This window comes from Hyla sarda, chromosome 8 (genome assembly GCF_029499605.1).
Source record: "Hyla sarda isolate aHylSar1 chromosome 8, aHylSar1.hap1, whole genome shotgun sequence".
Taxonomy (NCBI): Eukaryota; Metazoa; Chordata; class Amphibia; order Anura; family Hylidae; genus Hyla; species Hyla sarda.
Genome location: NC_079196.1, coordinates 107,770,116 through 107,787,977, shown reverse-complemented (window position 1 = coordinate 107,787,977; position 17,862 = coordinate 107,770,116). Strand labels below are relative to the sequence as shown.

Sequence of the window (17,862 nt, the reverse complement as noted above, 5' to 3'; positions counted from 1 at the left end):
GTGTCTCAACCACTAAGATATATGTAGCTGACTAGTGAAAAATATATAATAATTGGTGAAATGAATGTGTACCGTGAATACACCAAGCTGCAAGCGAAAAAGAGGGTGAATGCAGGGAATATAATATTTTCATATCCACTGATGGTTCCTTATGGACCAGATGGGTAATACAGTACTGCCAACATCTAAACCAAACCAAGACACCATGTAGAACCATGTGAGATGGGTCCTAGAAAATAAACTCAAAAATGTTCTGTTAACAAACAAACTGTTAAAATTGAACACACATGGTAAAAAATATATTAAAAACAATATTGGAGACAGACGGATATAGTTTGCCTATATATTTAAAGTAAGGGATGCTGCACAATAGATCCCGTGCTATAATATGTAACACCCCAATAGTATCCTGGGGTATACAGAGTGTGGGGTTGAATCAAAAAGATTTAAACCACATGAGGAGGGAGAGAAATTAAAGAGTAGAGAGTTCACCCCCCCAGTATACCCTATCTAGGGAATTGAATCGGCCATAAATTTACTATGACTAATAGATATGGAGATTTTAAACTGCAAGCCAAGAGAGTACAAACAAGACCATCTACCACTGGGAGAGAGATGCTACTATAGAGTCTCAATATCTAAGAATAATAATAATAATTCTTATGCTATAAAAAAGGGGAAAAGCTCAATTGCTCATTGAGTCCATTAGGGACCATCGTATCCAGCATAATGATCCAGCGGCACTCCTTTTGCGCCAAATTTTTTTTCAAATTACCACCACGAATATTACCTTGAATTTTTTCTATACCTTTTATTTTTAACCCGTTTGGGTGACAATTATGTTTTTCTTTAAAGTGTCTTGGTATCGTTTTTAAGATGGACAAATCAATGCAGTTCCTAGCCGACAATATGTCACGTACATGCTCGCGCACACGGATACGTAGTTGTCGAGATGTTAACCCTATGTACACCTTCTGACATTCACAGGTAGCATAGTAAATCACGTGTGTGCTGCTGCACGAGACATATTGTCGGATGGTGTATTCACGATTACCATTAGTTGAAGAAAAGGTTTTAGCTCTTACTACATTTGAGTTGTTACAAGCTAAGCAAAGGGTGGGATGCTATCCCTGTGGTGATTGCTTAGCTTGTAACAACTCAAATGTAGTAAGAGCTAAAACCTTTTCTTCAACTAATGGTAATCGTGAATACACCATCCGACAATATGTCTCGTGCAGCAGCACACACGTGATTTACTATGCTACCTGTGAATGTCAGAAGGTGTACATAGGGTTAACATCTCGACAACTACGTATCCGTGTGCGCGAGCATGTACGTGACATATTGTCGGCTAGGAACTGCATTGATTTGTCCATCTTAAAAACGATACCAAGACACTTTAAAGAAAAACATAATTGTGACCCAAACGGGTTAAAAATAAAAGGTATAGAAAAAATTCAAGGTAATATTCGTGGTGGTAATTTGAAAAAAATGTTGGCGCAAAAGGAGTGCCGCTGGATCATTATGCTGGATACGATGGTCCCTAATGGACTCAATGAGCAATTGAGCTTTTCCCCTTTTTTTATAGCATAAGAATTATTATTATTATTCTTAGATATTGAGACTCTATAGTAGCATCTCTCTCCCAGTGGTAGATGGTCTTGTTTGTACTCTCTTGGCTTGCAGTTTAAAATCTCCATATCTATTAGTCATAGTAAATTTATGGCCGATTCAATTCCCTAGATAGGGTATACTGGGGGGGTGAACTCTCTACTCTTTAATTTCTCTCCCTCCTCATGTGGTTTAAATCTTTTTGATTCAACCCCACACTCTGTATACCCCAGGATACTATTAGGGTGTTACATATTATAGCACGGGATCTATTGTGCAGCATCCCTTACTTTAAATATATAGGCAAACTATATCCGTCTGTCTCCAATATTGTTTTTAATATATTTTTTACCGTGTGTTCAATTTTAACAGTTTGTTTGTTAACAGAACATTTTTGAGTTTATTTTCTAGGACCCATCTCACATGGTTCTACATGGTGTCTTGGTTTGGTTTAGATGTTGGCAGTACTGTATTACCCATCTGGTCCATAAGGAACCATCAGTGGATATGAAAATATTATATTCCCTGCATTCACCCTCTTTTTCGCTTGCAGCTTGGTGTATTCACGGTACACATTCATTTCACCAATTATTATATATTTTTCACTAGTCAGCTACATATATCTTAGTGGTTGAGACACTTAGATTATTATATGATCACAGTTTGGATCCTCATGTGTATCACATTTTATATTCACCATCACACATTATAAAATACAACTTATATTAATATATTTTTTTTTTTTCCCCCCTTTTTTTACATATTTTTTTATATATATTTTTTGCACTTGATTGTTTATAATCAGTCTTTCTTGTACTCTGTATTTTTGATACACTAATATGATTTTGTGATTATGTTATTTTATGTTCTTTTCTCACTTGTATATTTTTCTGATCCTCCAGGTATGTAAGCGAGTGCATGGTGAATGCAGTGATTACTTAGGACATTTTTCTCAGCGGCGCGATGTCCAGTGCGCCTGCGCCGTGTTCTTCGCCAGTGACGCGGCCCTCCGAAGCGACTGGAGTCCAGTGCGCATGCCCGGGAACATTGTTTCTCGGTCCTGCGCAGATGGACGTAGACGCCGGAAGTGGGGCCAGCCTTTTGTTCCGGCGAGACATGGCGCAGGCGCCGATGGAATCTCCACACCGCTGTAGGTAATTTACATCATTATGGCAACACATATAAACCACCACACCACTCACGTAGTCAGTACCTCTTGAAAAAGGGAAACCGAAACGATCGTAGGGGTCGGTTGCAGAGTTCGTTATCCCACATGGGTAGGTTACATATTGATTCTCACTGAATACTTAGACATGTTGTCCCCAATATCACTGTATTTCACTATGCACTCTCAGACCTGGCTATATACCAGCTCTGGGTTATATTACTAGCTAATCCTGATACATTATTAAGCAGCATTTGTATGGATAGCCCATAGTGGCTAAACTGTATTATTCCATAGATTGCTATATACAGGGTGTGGACAATTTCTATGTACTCATTTGTATGTATTATTCTTACTCTGCGCCAGATATTTTTGTGTTGGATTTCCATTGCAATACTTCACTTTTTTGCATCTATATGTTTTTTATGTAAAACATTTTCAATAAAGATTTATACGTTTATACTTAAGGTGGTGTTATAACTCCAATTTCTCTGTATACATTTATTTTGGTGGTAAATTTTTGGCGTTAATTGCATCCTTTTTTGGTGAAAAATCCCCAAATTTCATGAAAATTTTGAAAATTTAGCATTTTTCTAACTTTGAAGATGGATATTCCAAATAAATTTTATTTTTCTTCACAAACACAATATGTCCACTTTATGTTGGCATCATAAAATGGACATACTTTTGCTTTTTGAAAAAATTAGAGGGCTTCAAAGTAGAGCAGCAATTTTCAAAAATGTCATGAAAATTGCTAAATCTGAAGGGACAGATGTTACAGAACTACAACTCCCAGCATGCCTGGGCAGTCGAGACATGCTGAGAGTTGTAGTTTGGCAACATCTGGAGGGCTACTGTTTGGGCACCACTGTAACAGTGGTCTCCAAACTGTGACCCTCCAGATGTTGCAAAACTACAACTCACAGCATGCCCAGACAGCCTTTGGCTCTCTGGGCATGCTGGGAGTTGCAGTTTGGCCCCTCTAGTGGTTGCCACAGTAAAGATCGATTTACTTTCACTTTCAATTCCACCCCCACTGTCGATTCCCTACCTGATCAGGATCCTGCAGGCTCCAGCGAAGATCCCAGGTCCCCAGGCATCTTCTCCTGCAGGTACGGCCTCCATCTTCTTTTCAGAGCCACTCGACATCCAGGGGCGGGCAGAATGGGGGGTTGCCATGGCAACCCCCTGTCCTGCGCTGCCATTGGTCAGAACTCCATTCTGACTAATGCCAGGGGATAGGATTAGATCGCAGCTTTGCAACCTTACTCCTATCCTTTAGGCTGATCGGGGCTGTTGCTGACAACTCCGATCAGCCCTATTTTCCGGGTGATCGGGTCACTAGAGACCCGATCAGCCCGGAATTGGAGAAAATCGCATGTCTGAATTGACATGCGATTTTCTCCGATCGCTGACATGGGGGGGTCTCAGGACCCCCCTGGGCGATGTGCCAGGGTGCCTGCTGAATGATTTCAGCAGGCATCCGGCTCCGGTCCCCAACTGGCTAGCGGTGGGGACCGGATTTCCCATGGGCGTATGGATACGCCCTCGGTCCTTAAGGACTAGGAATGCAGGGCGTATACATACGCCCTGTGTACTGAAGAGGTTAAAAGAAAAAATATTATGATTTAAGATGAACTTAATCGAATCTAATAAAAATTGGGATTGAATATCAGATATTGACTAAAAAATTATTTATTGCGCCAAGCCCCTTATTTTCAAGAATATTTGAATATAATGCACTCACGTCCAGTGTTAGGAATGCGAAATCTCCTTCTACATTTAAAATAGATAATTCATTAATAAGTTGCATAGAATCCTTTAAATACGCTGGTAATTCTAAAACGTAAGTTTGTAAAAAGAGATCCACATAATGTGATAAGTGACAGGTTATTGCATTCATGCCCGATATGATTGGATGACCCGGAGGTTTTTTAGGATCTTTATGGACCTTCGGCAGGTAATAAAATGTTGGTAATGAATATTGTTTCACTTGTAAGAAAGCTTTCTCTTTTTTATTCAGAATATTATTTTTATCTGCTTCTTGTATCAAATTATTATATTCTTTAAAATACTCCACTGAGGGATCTGATCATAAAATAGTGTAATAATCTGTGTCAGATATACGGTAACACGCAGGGCTTCATGATTGTAGTCTTCTCTATTTAAAATCACAGTCCCCCCCCCCCCAACCTTATCTGCAGGTCTAATGCGAAAATCTTCGCTGACCATTGCATAAAAAGTCTCTATGAAGCTTCCACGGTAACTCAAGGGGTAGAAGGAGGATTTGGGAACTACATGAACATGTCTAAAGTTAGGCTCTGGGGTCATATCATTAGTGTTCATATTGTCATTTATTTGGGTTTTATCATTTTTATGAAATTTATTATTTTGAATATAAAAATGCCTCGCTAGAGTACATTTTCTAGTATAGTCATTTAGGACCAAAAATAATTGGAAGGGATTTGGTGCTGCTGTCGGGCAAAAAGAAAGGCCCTTAGCTAGAAGGGCTAATTCATTTTCTTCCTCCGAGGATTTTAACCCCTTAAGGACTCAGCCCATTTTGGCCTTAAGGACTCAGACAATTAAATTTTTACGTTTTCATTTTTTCCTCCTCGCCTTCTAAAAATCATAACTCTTTTATATTTTCATCCACAGACTAGTATGAGGGGTTGTTTGTTGCGCAACCAGTTGTCCTTTGTAATGACATCACTCATTATATCATAAAATGTATGGCGCAACCAAAAAACACTATTTTTAAGGGGAATTTTAAAAGAAAAACGCAATTTTGCTAATTTTGGAAGGTTTCGTTTTCACGCCGTACAATTTACGGTAAAAATGATGTGTGTTCTTTATTCTGAGGGTCAATACGATTAAAATGATACCCATTAATACATACTTTTATATTATTGTTGTGCTTAAAAAAAATCACAAACTTTTTAACCAAATTAGTACGTTTATAATGACCTATAACTTTTTTATTTTTCCGTATAAGTGGCGGTGTGAGGGCTCATTTTTTGCGCCATGATCTGTACTTTTTTTTTGATACCACATTTGCATATAAAAAACTTTTAATACATTTTTTATCATTTTTTTTTTAATAAAATGTATTAAAAAAGTAGCAATTTTGGATTTTTTTTTTTTTTTTTTACGTTCACGCCGTTCACCGTACGGAATCATTAACATTTTATTTTAATAGTTCGGACATTTACGCACGCGGCGATATCAAATATGTCTATAAAATTTATTTTTTACGCTTTTTGGGGGTAAAATAGGAAAAAACGGACGTTTTACTTTTTTATTGGGGGAGGGGATTTTTCACTTTTTTTTTATGTTTACTTTTACATTTTTTTTAAAATTTTTTAACACTTGAATAGTCCCCATAGGGGACTATTCATAGCAATACCATGATTGCTAATACTGATCTGTTCTATGTATAGGACATAGAACAGATCAGTGTTATCGGCTATCTTCTGTTCTGGTCTGCTCGATCACAGACCAGAGCAGAAGACGCCGGAAGCAGGAAGGTGAGGGGACCTCCGTGCGGCGTTCTGAATGATTGGATCCCTGCAGCAGCGCCGCGGGCGATCTGATCGTTCATTTAAATCGCGCACTGCCGCAGATTCCGGGATCTGTATTGATCCCGGCACCTGAGGGGTTAATGGCGGACGCTCGCTCCGATGCCCGCGGTTATGCACAGGACGTAAATTTACGTCCTTGTGCGTTAAGTACCATCGCACCAGGGCGTACATTTATGTCCTGCGTCCTTAAGGGGTTAAAGAACAATCAAAAATTTTATATAAGTGTAAAGAAAAAAATTACCCCCAAAAAATTTTAACAAACGCATATAAAAGAGTAGAGGGACTAAAACAGACTGATTTAATTAAATATGAGGTAAAACAAAAACAAAACAAAGCACCCAAATTACATTTTATTACCACTTTTAACAATGCCGCAAACAAAATAAGAAACATATTAAATAAACACTGGCCAATTATTATGACGGATCCTATTTTAAAATCATTAATCCCAAAACGTCCTACCCTAACATTCAGACGAGCAAAAACATTAAGAAATCATTTAGCCCCAAGCAAACTAAAAAATAAAACTATCAAACCAAATATCTGTAAACCTACCATGATTGGTACATTCCGCTGCAATAAAAAACGCTGTCTGTGCTGCGAATGGATTGCGTTTCCTCCCTGTGATTCAGTAACATCTTTCTCTACAGGCAAAGTTTTTCCTTTGAAAGAAAAATTTAACTCCTCCGATTCCTTTGTTATTTATCTCCTTACATGTGAGTGTGGGCTTCAGTATGTGGGCCATACGGTACAAACTGTACGTGCCCGCATAAATAAACATAGATATAATATCAAAAACTATTTTATATTACATAGTGTATCAAGACACACCACAGCTTTACACAACAGTAACCACAATTGTTTGAAACTAACTATCTTGGAAAGTATCTGTTTAGAATATGATGACTGCTTTCAAAAATTAGTGAATAGGGAATCCTTTTGGATTTATTCCCTTAACTCCTTGTAGCCAAGGGGATTAAATGAGACAATAGATAAAACATTTCAATGATAGGTTCGAAGTTTTATTTATTTATCTATGTATAAAAAAAAAAATTATATATATTATCTTGGATCACATGGAAACATTTTATGCAAATTAATTTGTGATGTCATTTCCGGTTCATATAACCAAATGAGTATATATGTGTTGCTTTTTATGTATATTGAGCATGTCTGAGGAAAAGGACGGAGCGTCCTTGAAACGTGTTACATGTGAATAAAAGTTATCCATACTTAGCTTGTGGACAGCGCTGTCATCTATCCCTCATCCCCTCACACCTGACTGGTGTGAAAACTCTGCCGTTCCAATTCCCATGCTGCTGCCTGGGCGGAATAAGCTGCGGTCCACATCGGATTCCACCACCTCCGAAAGGAGATCATGCATACGAGTGTTGTGCCTCTATCCTAGCACAACTATATCTGGTGAGTCCTTCTATTAAAGGGGCCCCCCTTTTACCATCAAATCGTTCTACACATTGGAGCGCTCTGTTTTCTTTTTCTTCTTGACCTAAGTAAGGAAGTTTAATACCCAACCACCACTGAACAACACACATCACTTGTAACATCTGGGCCAAGAAATACCTAAAGATACAATTTCAAATGTTTTATGGACTGTTAAGGGGAGAGTGACTTTTAACCATCCAAATGGATAGGCCAGTGTCTGGATTAGTAACTGGCACAAAGCTTCACTTTGACGCTAGCAAGGTAAAGGTGGGGTATTGGTATGGACTGGTATTATCAAAGATGAGCTAGTTGGACCATTTCTAGTTGAATATGGACTCAAAGTCAACTTCAAAACTTACTTCCAGTTTTCAGAAGCCACTTTCTTTAAGCAGAGGTACAGCAAAAGTCTGCATATTTCAAAAAGAGGAGGATTTTTCTGCAGAACAAAGCATTCATTGAAGTACTCTACTGCATGGCTAGCCAGTGAAGGCCTTAAAGAGGTTATCCAGGAAAAGAAAAAACACAGCTAATTTATTTAAAAAACAGCTCCACACCTGTCTCCAAGTTGGGTGTGGTTTTACAACTTGGCTACATTCACTTCAGTGGAACTGAACTGCAGAAACACACCCAACATAAAGTCAGATGGGGAGCTGTTTTTGAAAGAAAGTAGCTCTGTTTTTCCTTTCCTCGATAACCCCTTTAAAGATGAAAGAATAATGACAAGGCCCCTTCATCTCCTGACCTAAATCCATTAAGAACTTATGGATTCTTCTTAAACAGGAGATTTATGGAGAAAGAAAACTGTTTACCTCTCTGAACAGTGTCTTTGGGACTGTAGTAGCTGCTGCTGCACAACAATTTGATTGTCTTATGACTATTTCTGAAAATAAAGGTGACTATCTTGGTCACCGATTTTTTATTTTAATTGTCACAAATATTTATTTGTAAATGTTGAGTTGTTTGTTAATTATTCTCTTTAACAAATGGAAATAAACAAGTGAAATGGGAGAAGTTTCTTTTTCATTTAGTTACATGATATATATGCACACTAATAGTTGCCCAATAATTACTAAAAAAAAAGAACCAAACCTCACTTTTCTTAAATGTTCAGGTTTAAAGTGATGTTCTCCTCTGTCTTTTTTAGCCAGAACAGAGCCCAGCCTCCCCTTTCTTCCTGCTTTCAGTAGGGATGGCTTTTTGCTCTGTGATTGACGCTTCAGACACACAGGACTGTGTGTCTGAAGTGTCTTTGCTGTCTGTGTGCACATGACTAGCACTTTGCATGGCTCACTGACACAGCACAGCTTGCATACAAGCAGAAGAGCCTGTTTCAATGATGATGATGAAGATAAGGTTCCAAGCAGAGATAACATACCTCTCCAACTCTGTGCAGAGTTTGTGACCTCAGCAGCAACAGGTCCACTTTTTCAGAGTGCAAAAAGGTGATCTGTAGCCTAAACAATAACAGTAAATAACAGGTAGAGAAAAGCATCTGTAACATGAAAAGGATATATATTTTCAAAAAAGTATAACTTTACGTACTCTACAATCTAAACATTTCTTATGAAGATGGGAATACCCTTTTATGGTTTATTAACATTTTGAATTCACAGAGAGAACTGTAGTTGTTCTATAATAAAATGAGTTCTGCACACAGGCCCAGATTTATCAAAGAATGTCTACGGTAGAGCTATTTTCCCACGTTTATTTGGGTGGTGGGTTTGACTAGCGTGCATCTTATTTATCAAGAAGGTGCAGCAGGATGATGAATTTTGGACAGCTCTGCTGTGGGTGGGAAAAGCTCTACCACATACACTTTTTCTAGATGCTTGTGAGGGAGGGAAGTAGACACTTTTCCGGGTCCTGAATTTGTCAGGTTAAGTGTTTTTACTTACTTTCACAGAGCTGCCGGGACATTTTTACTTGCATTTTAGACGCTACAATCAAATTTCATTGCAGTGTCTAAGGGGTTAAAGCTTGATCGGTAATGTCTGGCATTAGAAATGGTACCTGGTGGCAGAAAGCCGCCAGGACCACCCAGCTATGACCCGCGCTCAGCTCCTGAGCGCGTGTCATAGAAGGGGAGTGGGACGCTGTCGGCCACAAGAGGTTAAAGGTTGAATTGTGGAAGGTAGAAATTATTCTAATGCCTACTGGTAGGTGGTGTAGCTTTGCGCCTAAAAAAGTACCTATAGTGACTTTTGACATGGTCAAAAAGAAAAAGTTCTACTGGTAGACAAAAAGAGTAAAACTGTCTATATCAAAAGGCGCATAAAAGACTCAAAATATGATGCTTGCGCCTGAAATGCGCCTAAACATAGACAAAAAAATGCTCTAAAAGCAATGATAAATCTCCCCCACAGTGTATATATTGTATGGGGGAGATTTATCAAAACCTGTCTAGAGGAAAAGTTGCTTAGTTGCCCATAGCAACCAATCAGATATCTTCTTTCATTTTACAGAGGCCTTTTCAAAAATGAAAGTAGTGATCTAATTGGTTGCTATGGGCAACTCAGCAACTTTTCCTCTGGACAGGTTTTAATAAATCTCCCTTTATGTGTTTATCTTTTCTGATATATTTATGATCTCAGATCAATAGAATAGTTGTTTTCAATAATATATTATTCGGTCTATTTACTCATTCTTTCATAGCTTTTATGTTACACTGTGTATTACTTGTACGCATATTTTTACATCTTTGTGCAAAGTTACCTATTTATACTATTAGCTAGTATGTGCAAATGTATGCTTTATATCCTTTTTTTTTTTCGAAATTGTATTTTGTCACAATTTCACAAGAATATGTGGTCACTGTGTTAAGCCAGCATTAAATTGTCTAATGATGTCACATGGGGGGCACATTGAGATCTACCATTTTATATTCCATGTAATTATCTTAAATTATCTTAAATATGATGTTACAAATGGACACTACAAAGTAAACATTTGTATATATATTAGTATTTCATTACAAAATATGGTTGTTGTCATTCTTTTTTCCATCTTTTTTCTTTTTTGCCACTATGTCTGTTTATTTCTGTTTAGAAAACAAAAATATTAATAGAAAATAAGTTCTAAGCTTTTGTGCCTCCAATGACAATTCCAACCACTTAGTTTGTTGTAAAACTTAAAGAGAAACAGAAGTTCGTTAACATTACTATTTCGTTACAAAGTAACTATTGCACCAATCCTATTCCAATGGCTGAAAACTGGAGAACTGTTCATTTACCTCACCACTAGAAATGAATGAATAATTGATTGACTGACTGACTGATTGTTTTTTCTTTCTTCAAGGCACTGCATTTTATTAAATCTGAGCTGTTGAAGACACAGAAAACCATAAAAGAACTACAGAGTGAAAGACGGTACAGTTCACTGTTTGTTTGTTTTTTCCCCTATTGCATTTAATCTAAAAGGAAAGCAGAAGGAGCTCCATGTGCGGGATCAGCAGGTCAGGCCCATAGGTAAAGGGAAACGATCTATCCCACGCCGCTTACCAGAGTTGGTTGTGTGCACACACACAACAATGGAAAGCGCCTGTATATGCTTGTGTCCTCATCCGCAGCCCTCTTCAGAGGCAGTAGATAAGCAATTTGACCGTGTAGTAGGAGATGTCGGCGCTGGATAAAGGAACCAGGAGTAGTGCAGCATAAAATCAAGTTGGGTTTATTAGATGCAACTAATAAACCCAACTTGATTTTATGCTGCACTCCTCCTGGTTCCTTCATCCAGCACCGACATCTCCTACTACACGGTCAAATTGCTTACCTATTGTATTTAGGCCTTGTACACATTTGCATTTTACTTGCAGTCTGTTTTTAGACTGTTAGAAAAAAGGTAATTCATTATTGATTACACATGAGTAGGTTTCCTGTTCATCAGCTAATTGTTTATTTTCTGATAAGCAACTGTATTTTTTGCCAGACAACGGTGGCTGAAATGGCAATCTGTTTTTAAGAAAATGTGTGTATCAGAGAAATAGCAAGATTGGAAATTATGGGGGTCTGTGTAATTTCTTTAGCTCACTGGTATGGTTATAGAGGTGACAGGGGTACCTCTTTGACCCCAATGACACAAAAGAAGATGACAGCATCATATCATAAAGAGCCCAGGGTATATTGATGGTAAGAGCAGAGGCACCATTCTTGAATGGTTTCAAACAGACATAGTTTCAACCACATGCCGTGCTATTTTACAAGTTTCTGCATGTACGTTGAAGAAGTCTGCCCCTGTAACAAACCAACACCAAGTTTTCAGGCCAGGTACAGTCTAGGATTGTCCTCTCTGGAATCCCTCATATTGCAAAGCAATACCTGGCATAGGAAACAGGACCTCCCTTCAAAAACAACCACAGCAGGGCCTTGGTATACATACAGTAAAGACTGAACCCATAACAACCAATCACAGCTCAGCTTTCACTTTACTGGAGCTTTGGGAAAAGTCTCTCCAGTTTTTTCTCTCACACATTTTGATAAATCAGGGCCAATGTTTAACTTTTTACCAGCTAAATGCTCATTTGCTAAATTCCAACAGATAACTAATGCTACAAATGCAGTGGAAAACCTACAATATATCTATATATTTTTATCCTTTCAAGAACACAACCTTTTATGTCTCTTTCAAGGTGCTGCAATTTTTTTCTTCCCAACTTTTTAGAGCCGTAATGAGATTTGGGAATTTAACAAAATATTTTATTGAACGTATAAAATTTCTGGCAAGGCTGAATGTTCACGCTTCTCCATGGGGTGGAGTAAGCCAAGCCACAGCCAGGCAGCAGACCTGATGGTGTGACGTTGGACAGGGAAATGCAATCCTGCTTATACCCAGATCCCTAAGAGACTATTCCCCAACTTGGAGATGGTCCCTCCACTGAACCTTAGTGCAGGGGCAACAAGTCAGAACAAAACAAACACAGTGCAAGCCAGGGGAACATGTTGGGAAACGAGGAAAAGAAACTCACAGAAATTGAGTAGTAAACTAGCCTGAGTCAATACCAAGAGGACTGCAAAGTACCAATACACTAAGTCAAAGGAAGTTGAATACAAATCAGGGTCAAACCAGACAGACTACAAGGCACAGAACGGCAGGTAAAAGAATAGTCAATTAACAGGCAGGAGGTCAGAGAAACATAAGGCAATGCAGACAGAATGCTAGAGACAAAGGTATGGGCTGTAATTGCAAGCAAAGTCTAGAAGCATACTGAAGCCTTAAAAAGACAAGTTAGGAGGGTGCTGTCTCTAAGGTCAGGTTGACACTGTGCTTACTGCTCTTGAGTTGCCAGAGTGCAGCACTGGAAACCTGGCCATGTATGATTGTTACAGGTGGCTTACCTCCCTGGGACCACTATTGTCAGATAGTAAAATCAAACATGCACAACCCTACTCTACACTAATATCATCTGTCAGTGGAGAGTCTGGAGACCACCATACAACTTAGACAGTCAGGCGAACCCGCCAATGTCGGACAACCTTAGACTAAGATGTTTGGGCACTGCTAGACTTGTAACTATCTGTCTGAGTTTAGAGTTTATCTTCCATAAGAGTGAGATGAAAACTGCCATCCTTAGTTAATAGCATGAGCACAGCTCCTGTGCCCATTCCATCACTGTGACATACATTTACATTAATGGTGAACAATGGTGAATGGTCAAAAAGCATCACTGATACAAATCAGACACCAACCCTCACTGGACTGCCTCATCTAGTCAAGTCATAGTGCAGTGTGTTGTGTAAGCTTTCTAAATGGGACTTTTTTTTCATTTACAAAACATTAAGAGCCGGCCATTACGCAAAATTGTTAGATGAAAACCAGTTTTTATCATGTCAGAGAATAAAACTTTTCCTGATTTCTTCCAAATTTATGACAACCCACCTCATAATGGACACGTTGTCAAAGACTGTGCAGTGTCTCCAAAAGTGGATTAGTCATAGGGTTCCCACCTCTAACAGTGTTGAATTAATCATTTATACAGTTGTAGCCAAGTTAGTGCATTCTTATCTGAAAATTGTATTTGGGTAGTATTGAATAAGTAGATTGTAATGTCCCAGCAGAGGACATGGTCCTGTACTACCCTTATGCCCTGTCAGGTTGAGACCCTAAGTGACCTAGGGTCTCCCCCAGTTGTTTCCAGAATGTTGTGTATACTGCTTTAATGTATAGACAGGATCCTAATGTATAGATAGAGCAGAGGACCTGTGAGAGATCTAAAGGACCTGTGTAAGTCTGTCACATGTTATGTTATGCAGTCACATGATTTGTTGTCACATGTTCGCCCAGAGAGCACTAGCTTAATCTATGACCCGCAGCTTGACCAATGGGCTTTAGTCCAGCCCCCTATATAAAGGGGCGGCCATTACAGTTCATGCTTTTCTCAGAATCCACCTGCTGCTGAGCACAGCAAACACCAGAGATCTCAGTGCTAGGGATCAGCATCTGGGAGGCCACAAAGCTACAGTCATTCCAATAAGTCAAAAGTCTATGTCTGCTGTCACTACAAATAGTCTACTCCTACATATAGTCAAGCCTCAAGATAATTGTCTCAAGTCTATTACAAGTATAATTGGTCCCAGCAAGCTGCGAGGTTCTTCTGTGTTCCTGGCCACCTCTCTGGGAATCTGGCCTAGCTGTGAAGATAATACTATCTGTCTTAAACTCAGTAAAGCCTCTGTTAAACCATAACTGATTGTGGACTCTCCCTTCCTTAACTAGCCATTGGAATAGCGGAGATACTGTTCCTGTGGTTCCGGTACCAAAAACCACTCTGGCGTCACGAATATTAGGGGTTAATATCATCTTGCCCCCGGGGTTAATACTATCTGATCCCACCACCTACACTGCTACACCCGTGGTCCCCCCATACACCGGTGGTCCACCACAAGATGAAAACCTAACGTCCTTATCTGAACTGTAATAATCAAAATCACAATATGAGATAAGACAACAGTTCTCTGTTATAGACAGAACAGTAAGTAATATCAAGCGTTTAGACTAAGCTGGGAGAGGTGTTGGGTTATGGTAATAGCATTTCTCCCTTCAGATCACATATGCTATTTATCAGTGCATAAGTAAAATGCTTTCTCAGGTCACATATCCTTTAATCAATGTATTTTCTAACATACAGGTTACTAAGGAAGCAGTTAAGCCACTGGACTGGGGCAGTGCAAGCACTTCAGGAGTCTCAAGAAGACAATCACTGCAAAGTAGAGACCCAGATACATATGCTAGCAGAGAGCAATGAATGCGTGAAGAAAGAACTAAAAGAGCTAAGGCACAATATGCAGGTGCAGTATCCTGTTTTCCAAAATTACTTTTTTTCACTTGAATCCTAATATAAGATAACTGATCCAGCAACAGATCCAAATGATGATAAAAGGGGATCTAGCAGAAAGTATAGGTACTTCTTTTATAATACTCAGTCCTATTTTTACACATTTCTGGCTATTGCTTTAAAAAAAAAAGAAAAAGAAAAAAAATGAATAAAATACAGCCGCGAATTACAGTGTGTTAAACAGGGGACATATGTATGAAGAAGACCTTAACTTTTATCCAAGATGTGATGTACAAGTACATCATACATTGGGTAAAGATGTGTGGAGCGAGCTCAGGGGCTGAGCCCATTTGTAACATGGTAGGTGCTGGCTGCTATAAGCAGCCTTCCAGTCAACACTTATTATCAGTGACCAGTATCAGGGGGCACCTCCATGAAGCAATTGCAAGTTGCCTTGTAAAGGCCTACTGTCATAGCTTACTACAAACATTTAAATCACACCTAATTTCCCCACTTTGCCCATAGTGTACATCACATCTGCCTTACACACAGAAGATCCTATGTTCAATCCATACTGAAAAAAAAAAGATAAAGTATTAAAAAAAAAAAGTCTAAACTCAAAAAATATTGGCATATTTGGTATCACTGCATATGGAAATGTCTGAATTATTAATATATATCATTAATGATCCTGCATGGTGAATGCCTTAAACCCCCAAAAAACTGAACATCACAAAAATGAGACCCTCCAAAGTTACAGAATTGCTTTTATTTATTTTTTTGTTGTAGTTTTTTTTCTATTTCACTCCACAATGTTTGTTTCTGATTTCTTAGTACATTTTAAAACAAATTGAAGGGTGCCAATAAAAATTACAACTTGTCCCACAAAAATAAGCCTTTATATGCCTCTGTTAATGAAGAAATAAAAACGTTATGGATCTTAGAAGGTAAGTAGAAAAAATGTAAGCCAAAAATTTAAATTGCCATGATGGGAAGGGGTTAAAGCCTGAATACCTAATGTGACTGTTTCTTATGGGTTGGGTTGAATACCTACACAAAAGGACGAGTGCTCCATGAATGTGACTTATTTACTAAAACCCCTTTTATATATAATTATTTTGTTTAATATTCTAGATATATTATATCTGAAACTTGAATACATGAAATAACTCTGAAATAATAGCAAAAACAAAATACTTGTTAAATTGTTTAGTTTGCTCATGCTAAACCAATTATGTACAAAGTTAGGAGAGTGGAGATACACATTAAAGAGGACCTGTGGCCAACCCCTAAAAAATAAGATTAAATTGTTTAGCATTTCCGGATCACACACCTTTTAAAAGTTTCTTGACATGCCTTTCCATTCCTGAGCTATAAGGGTTTATCTGACAATGCAGGGAATCAGTCAGATGTGCATAAGCTAATTAATTATCTAAATTCATTAAAATAATGGGAGTGAATTTCAGGAGATAGATGGGATTAAACAGTCAGGGGGTGTGTATAAACCCCCCCCCCCCCCCTAAATATATAATCCCACCAATTACATGATTACATTGCCTCCATTCACCTCACTGAACTGAGGTACATAACCACAGCCAACCTGGAGACAGACTGGGAGCGGTTTTTGAAAGATATCAACTTCGTTTTTCTATTCCTGGACAACCCCTTTAAATTAATTTCACGCCCATCTGACTAATTCCCTGAACTGTCAGACAAACTATAAACCAACATATCTCAAGTAGGGAAGGATGTATTGAAAAACTTTCATGGGCTATTTTATCACAGTACAATCTTGTCCCCCCCCCCCCCGGATTGGCCCCAGGTCCTCTTTAAAGAGTGTATATGGCTGTAGACAAATCATGAACTTTCATGGACAAATCGGTGACTTTCATAGAAACCGTTCAATACTTCCCGGGCCGGAGTTAGGGCGGGGCAATCCGGGCAATTCCCCATCCTCCAGGGGGCCCCCTGCGGGCTGCTCAGTGGCAGATCCAGGGGGGGGATCCGCCACTGAGCAGCCCGCAGGGGGCCCCGTCACATTCGGGACATCCCTGTGTCTCGAAAGATCTTTTCAGGACACAAGGATGTCCCGGTTACCTTTCTGCGGCCCCACGTTAACTTTAGAAACGCAGGGGCCTCCGGGAGGTAGCGGATGCAGGGATGTCACTGACGTCCCATGCGTGCTTCCGTAGGAATGGAGGAACGGAGCATCAAGAAGGAGGACGTGCGCGCATGGTAAGTTACCTGCACGTCATCTTCGGTGCTCCGACCACCGCTCCTCCAGTCCCGGGAACTACAATATGACCTATAGGCCATAGCAGTAGATTGTGACCCATAACCGGAAGAGCGGTGGAAGGAGCACTGAAGTGGGGCAGTACACAGGCATACAGCCTCCAGCCAAACACTGTATTTGGCTGAAGGCTGTATGTCTGTAGTGCAGCTATACTGCACCTTATGTAGGGAACTATACTGCACCTAATGTGGGGCAACTATACTGCACCTAATGTGGGGAAACTATGCTGCACCTAATGTGGGGGAACTATACTGCACCTAATGTGGGGTACTATACTGCACCTAATGTGGGGGAACTACAACCTAATGTGGGGAACTATACTGCACCTAATGTGGGGGAACTGTACTGCACATAATGTGGGGGAACTATACTGCACCTAATGTGGGGGAACTATACTGCACCTAATGTGGGGGAACTATACTGCACCTAATGTGGGGAACTATACTGCACCTAATGTGGAGGAACTACAACCTAATGTGGGGCAACTATACTGCACCTAATG

The 17,862-nt window shown here is 39.3% G+C and overlaps 1 protein-coding gene across 4 annotated transcripts in view; it reads left to right on the top strand.

Moving 5' to 3' along the window:
* The window catches only part of DYTN (dystrotelin), a 92,707-nt gene that overhangs the window by 37,104 nt on the left and 37,741 nt on the right, over positions 1-17,862 (top strand). For all 4 annotated transcript variants that reach the window (XM_056534208.1, XM_056534206.1, XM_056534205.1 and 1 more), the window contains 2 exons: positions 11,095-11,165; positions 14,921-15,080. In XM_056534208.1, coding sequence (XP_056390183.1) covers positions 11,095-11,165; positions 14,921-15,080 — 231 coding nt within the window. The remainder of the gene's footprint in view (positions 1-11,094; positions 11,166-14,920; positions 15,081-17,862) is intronic.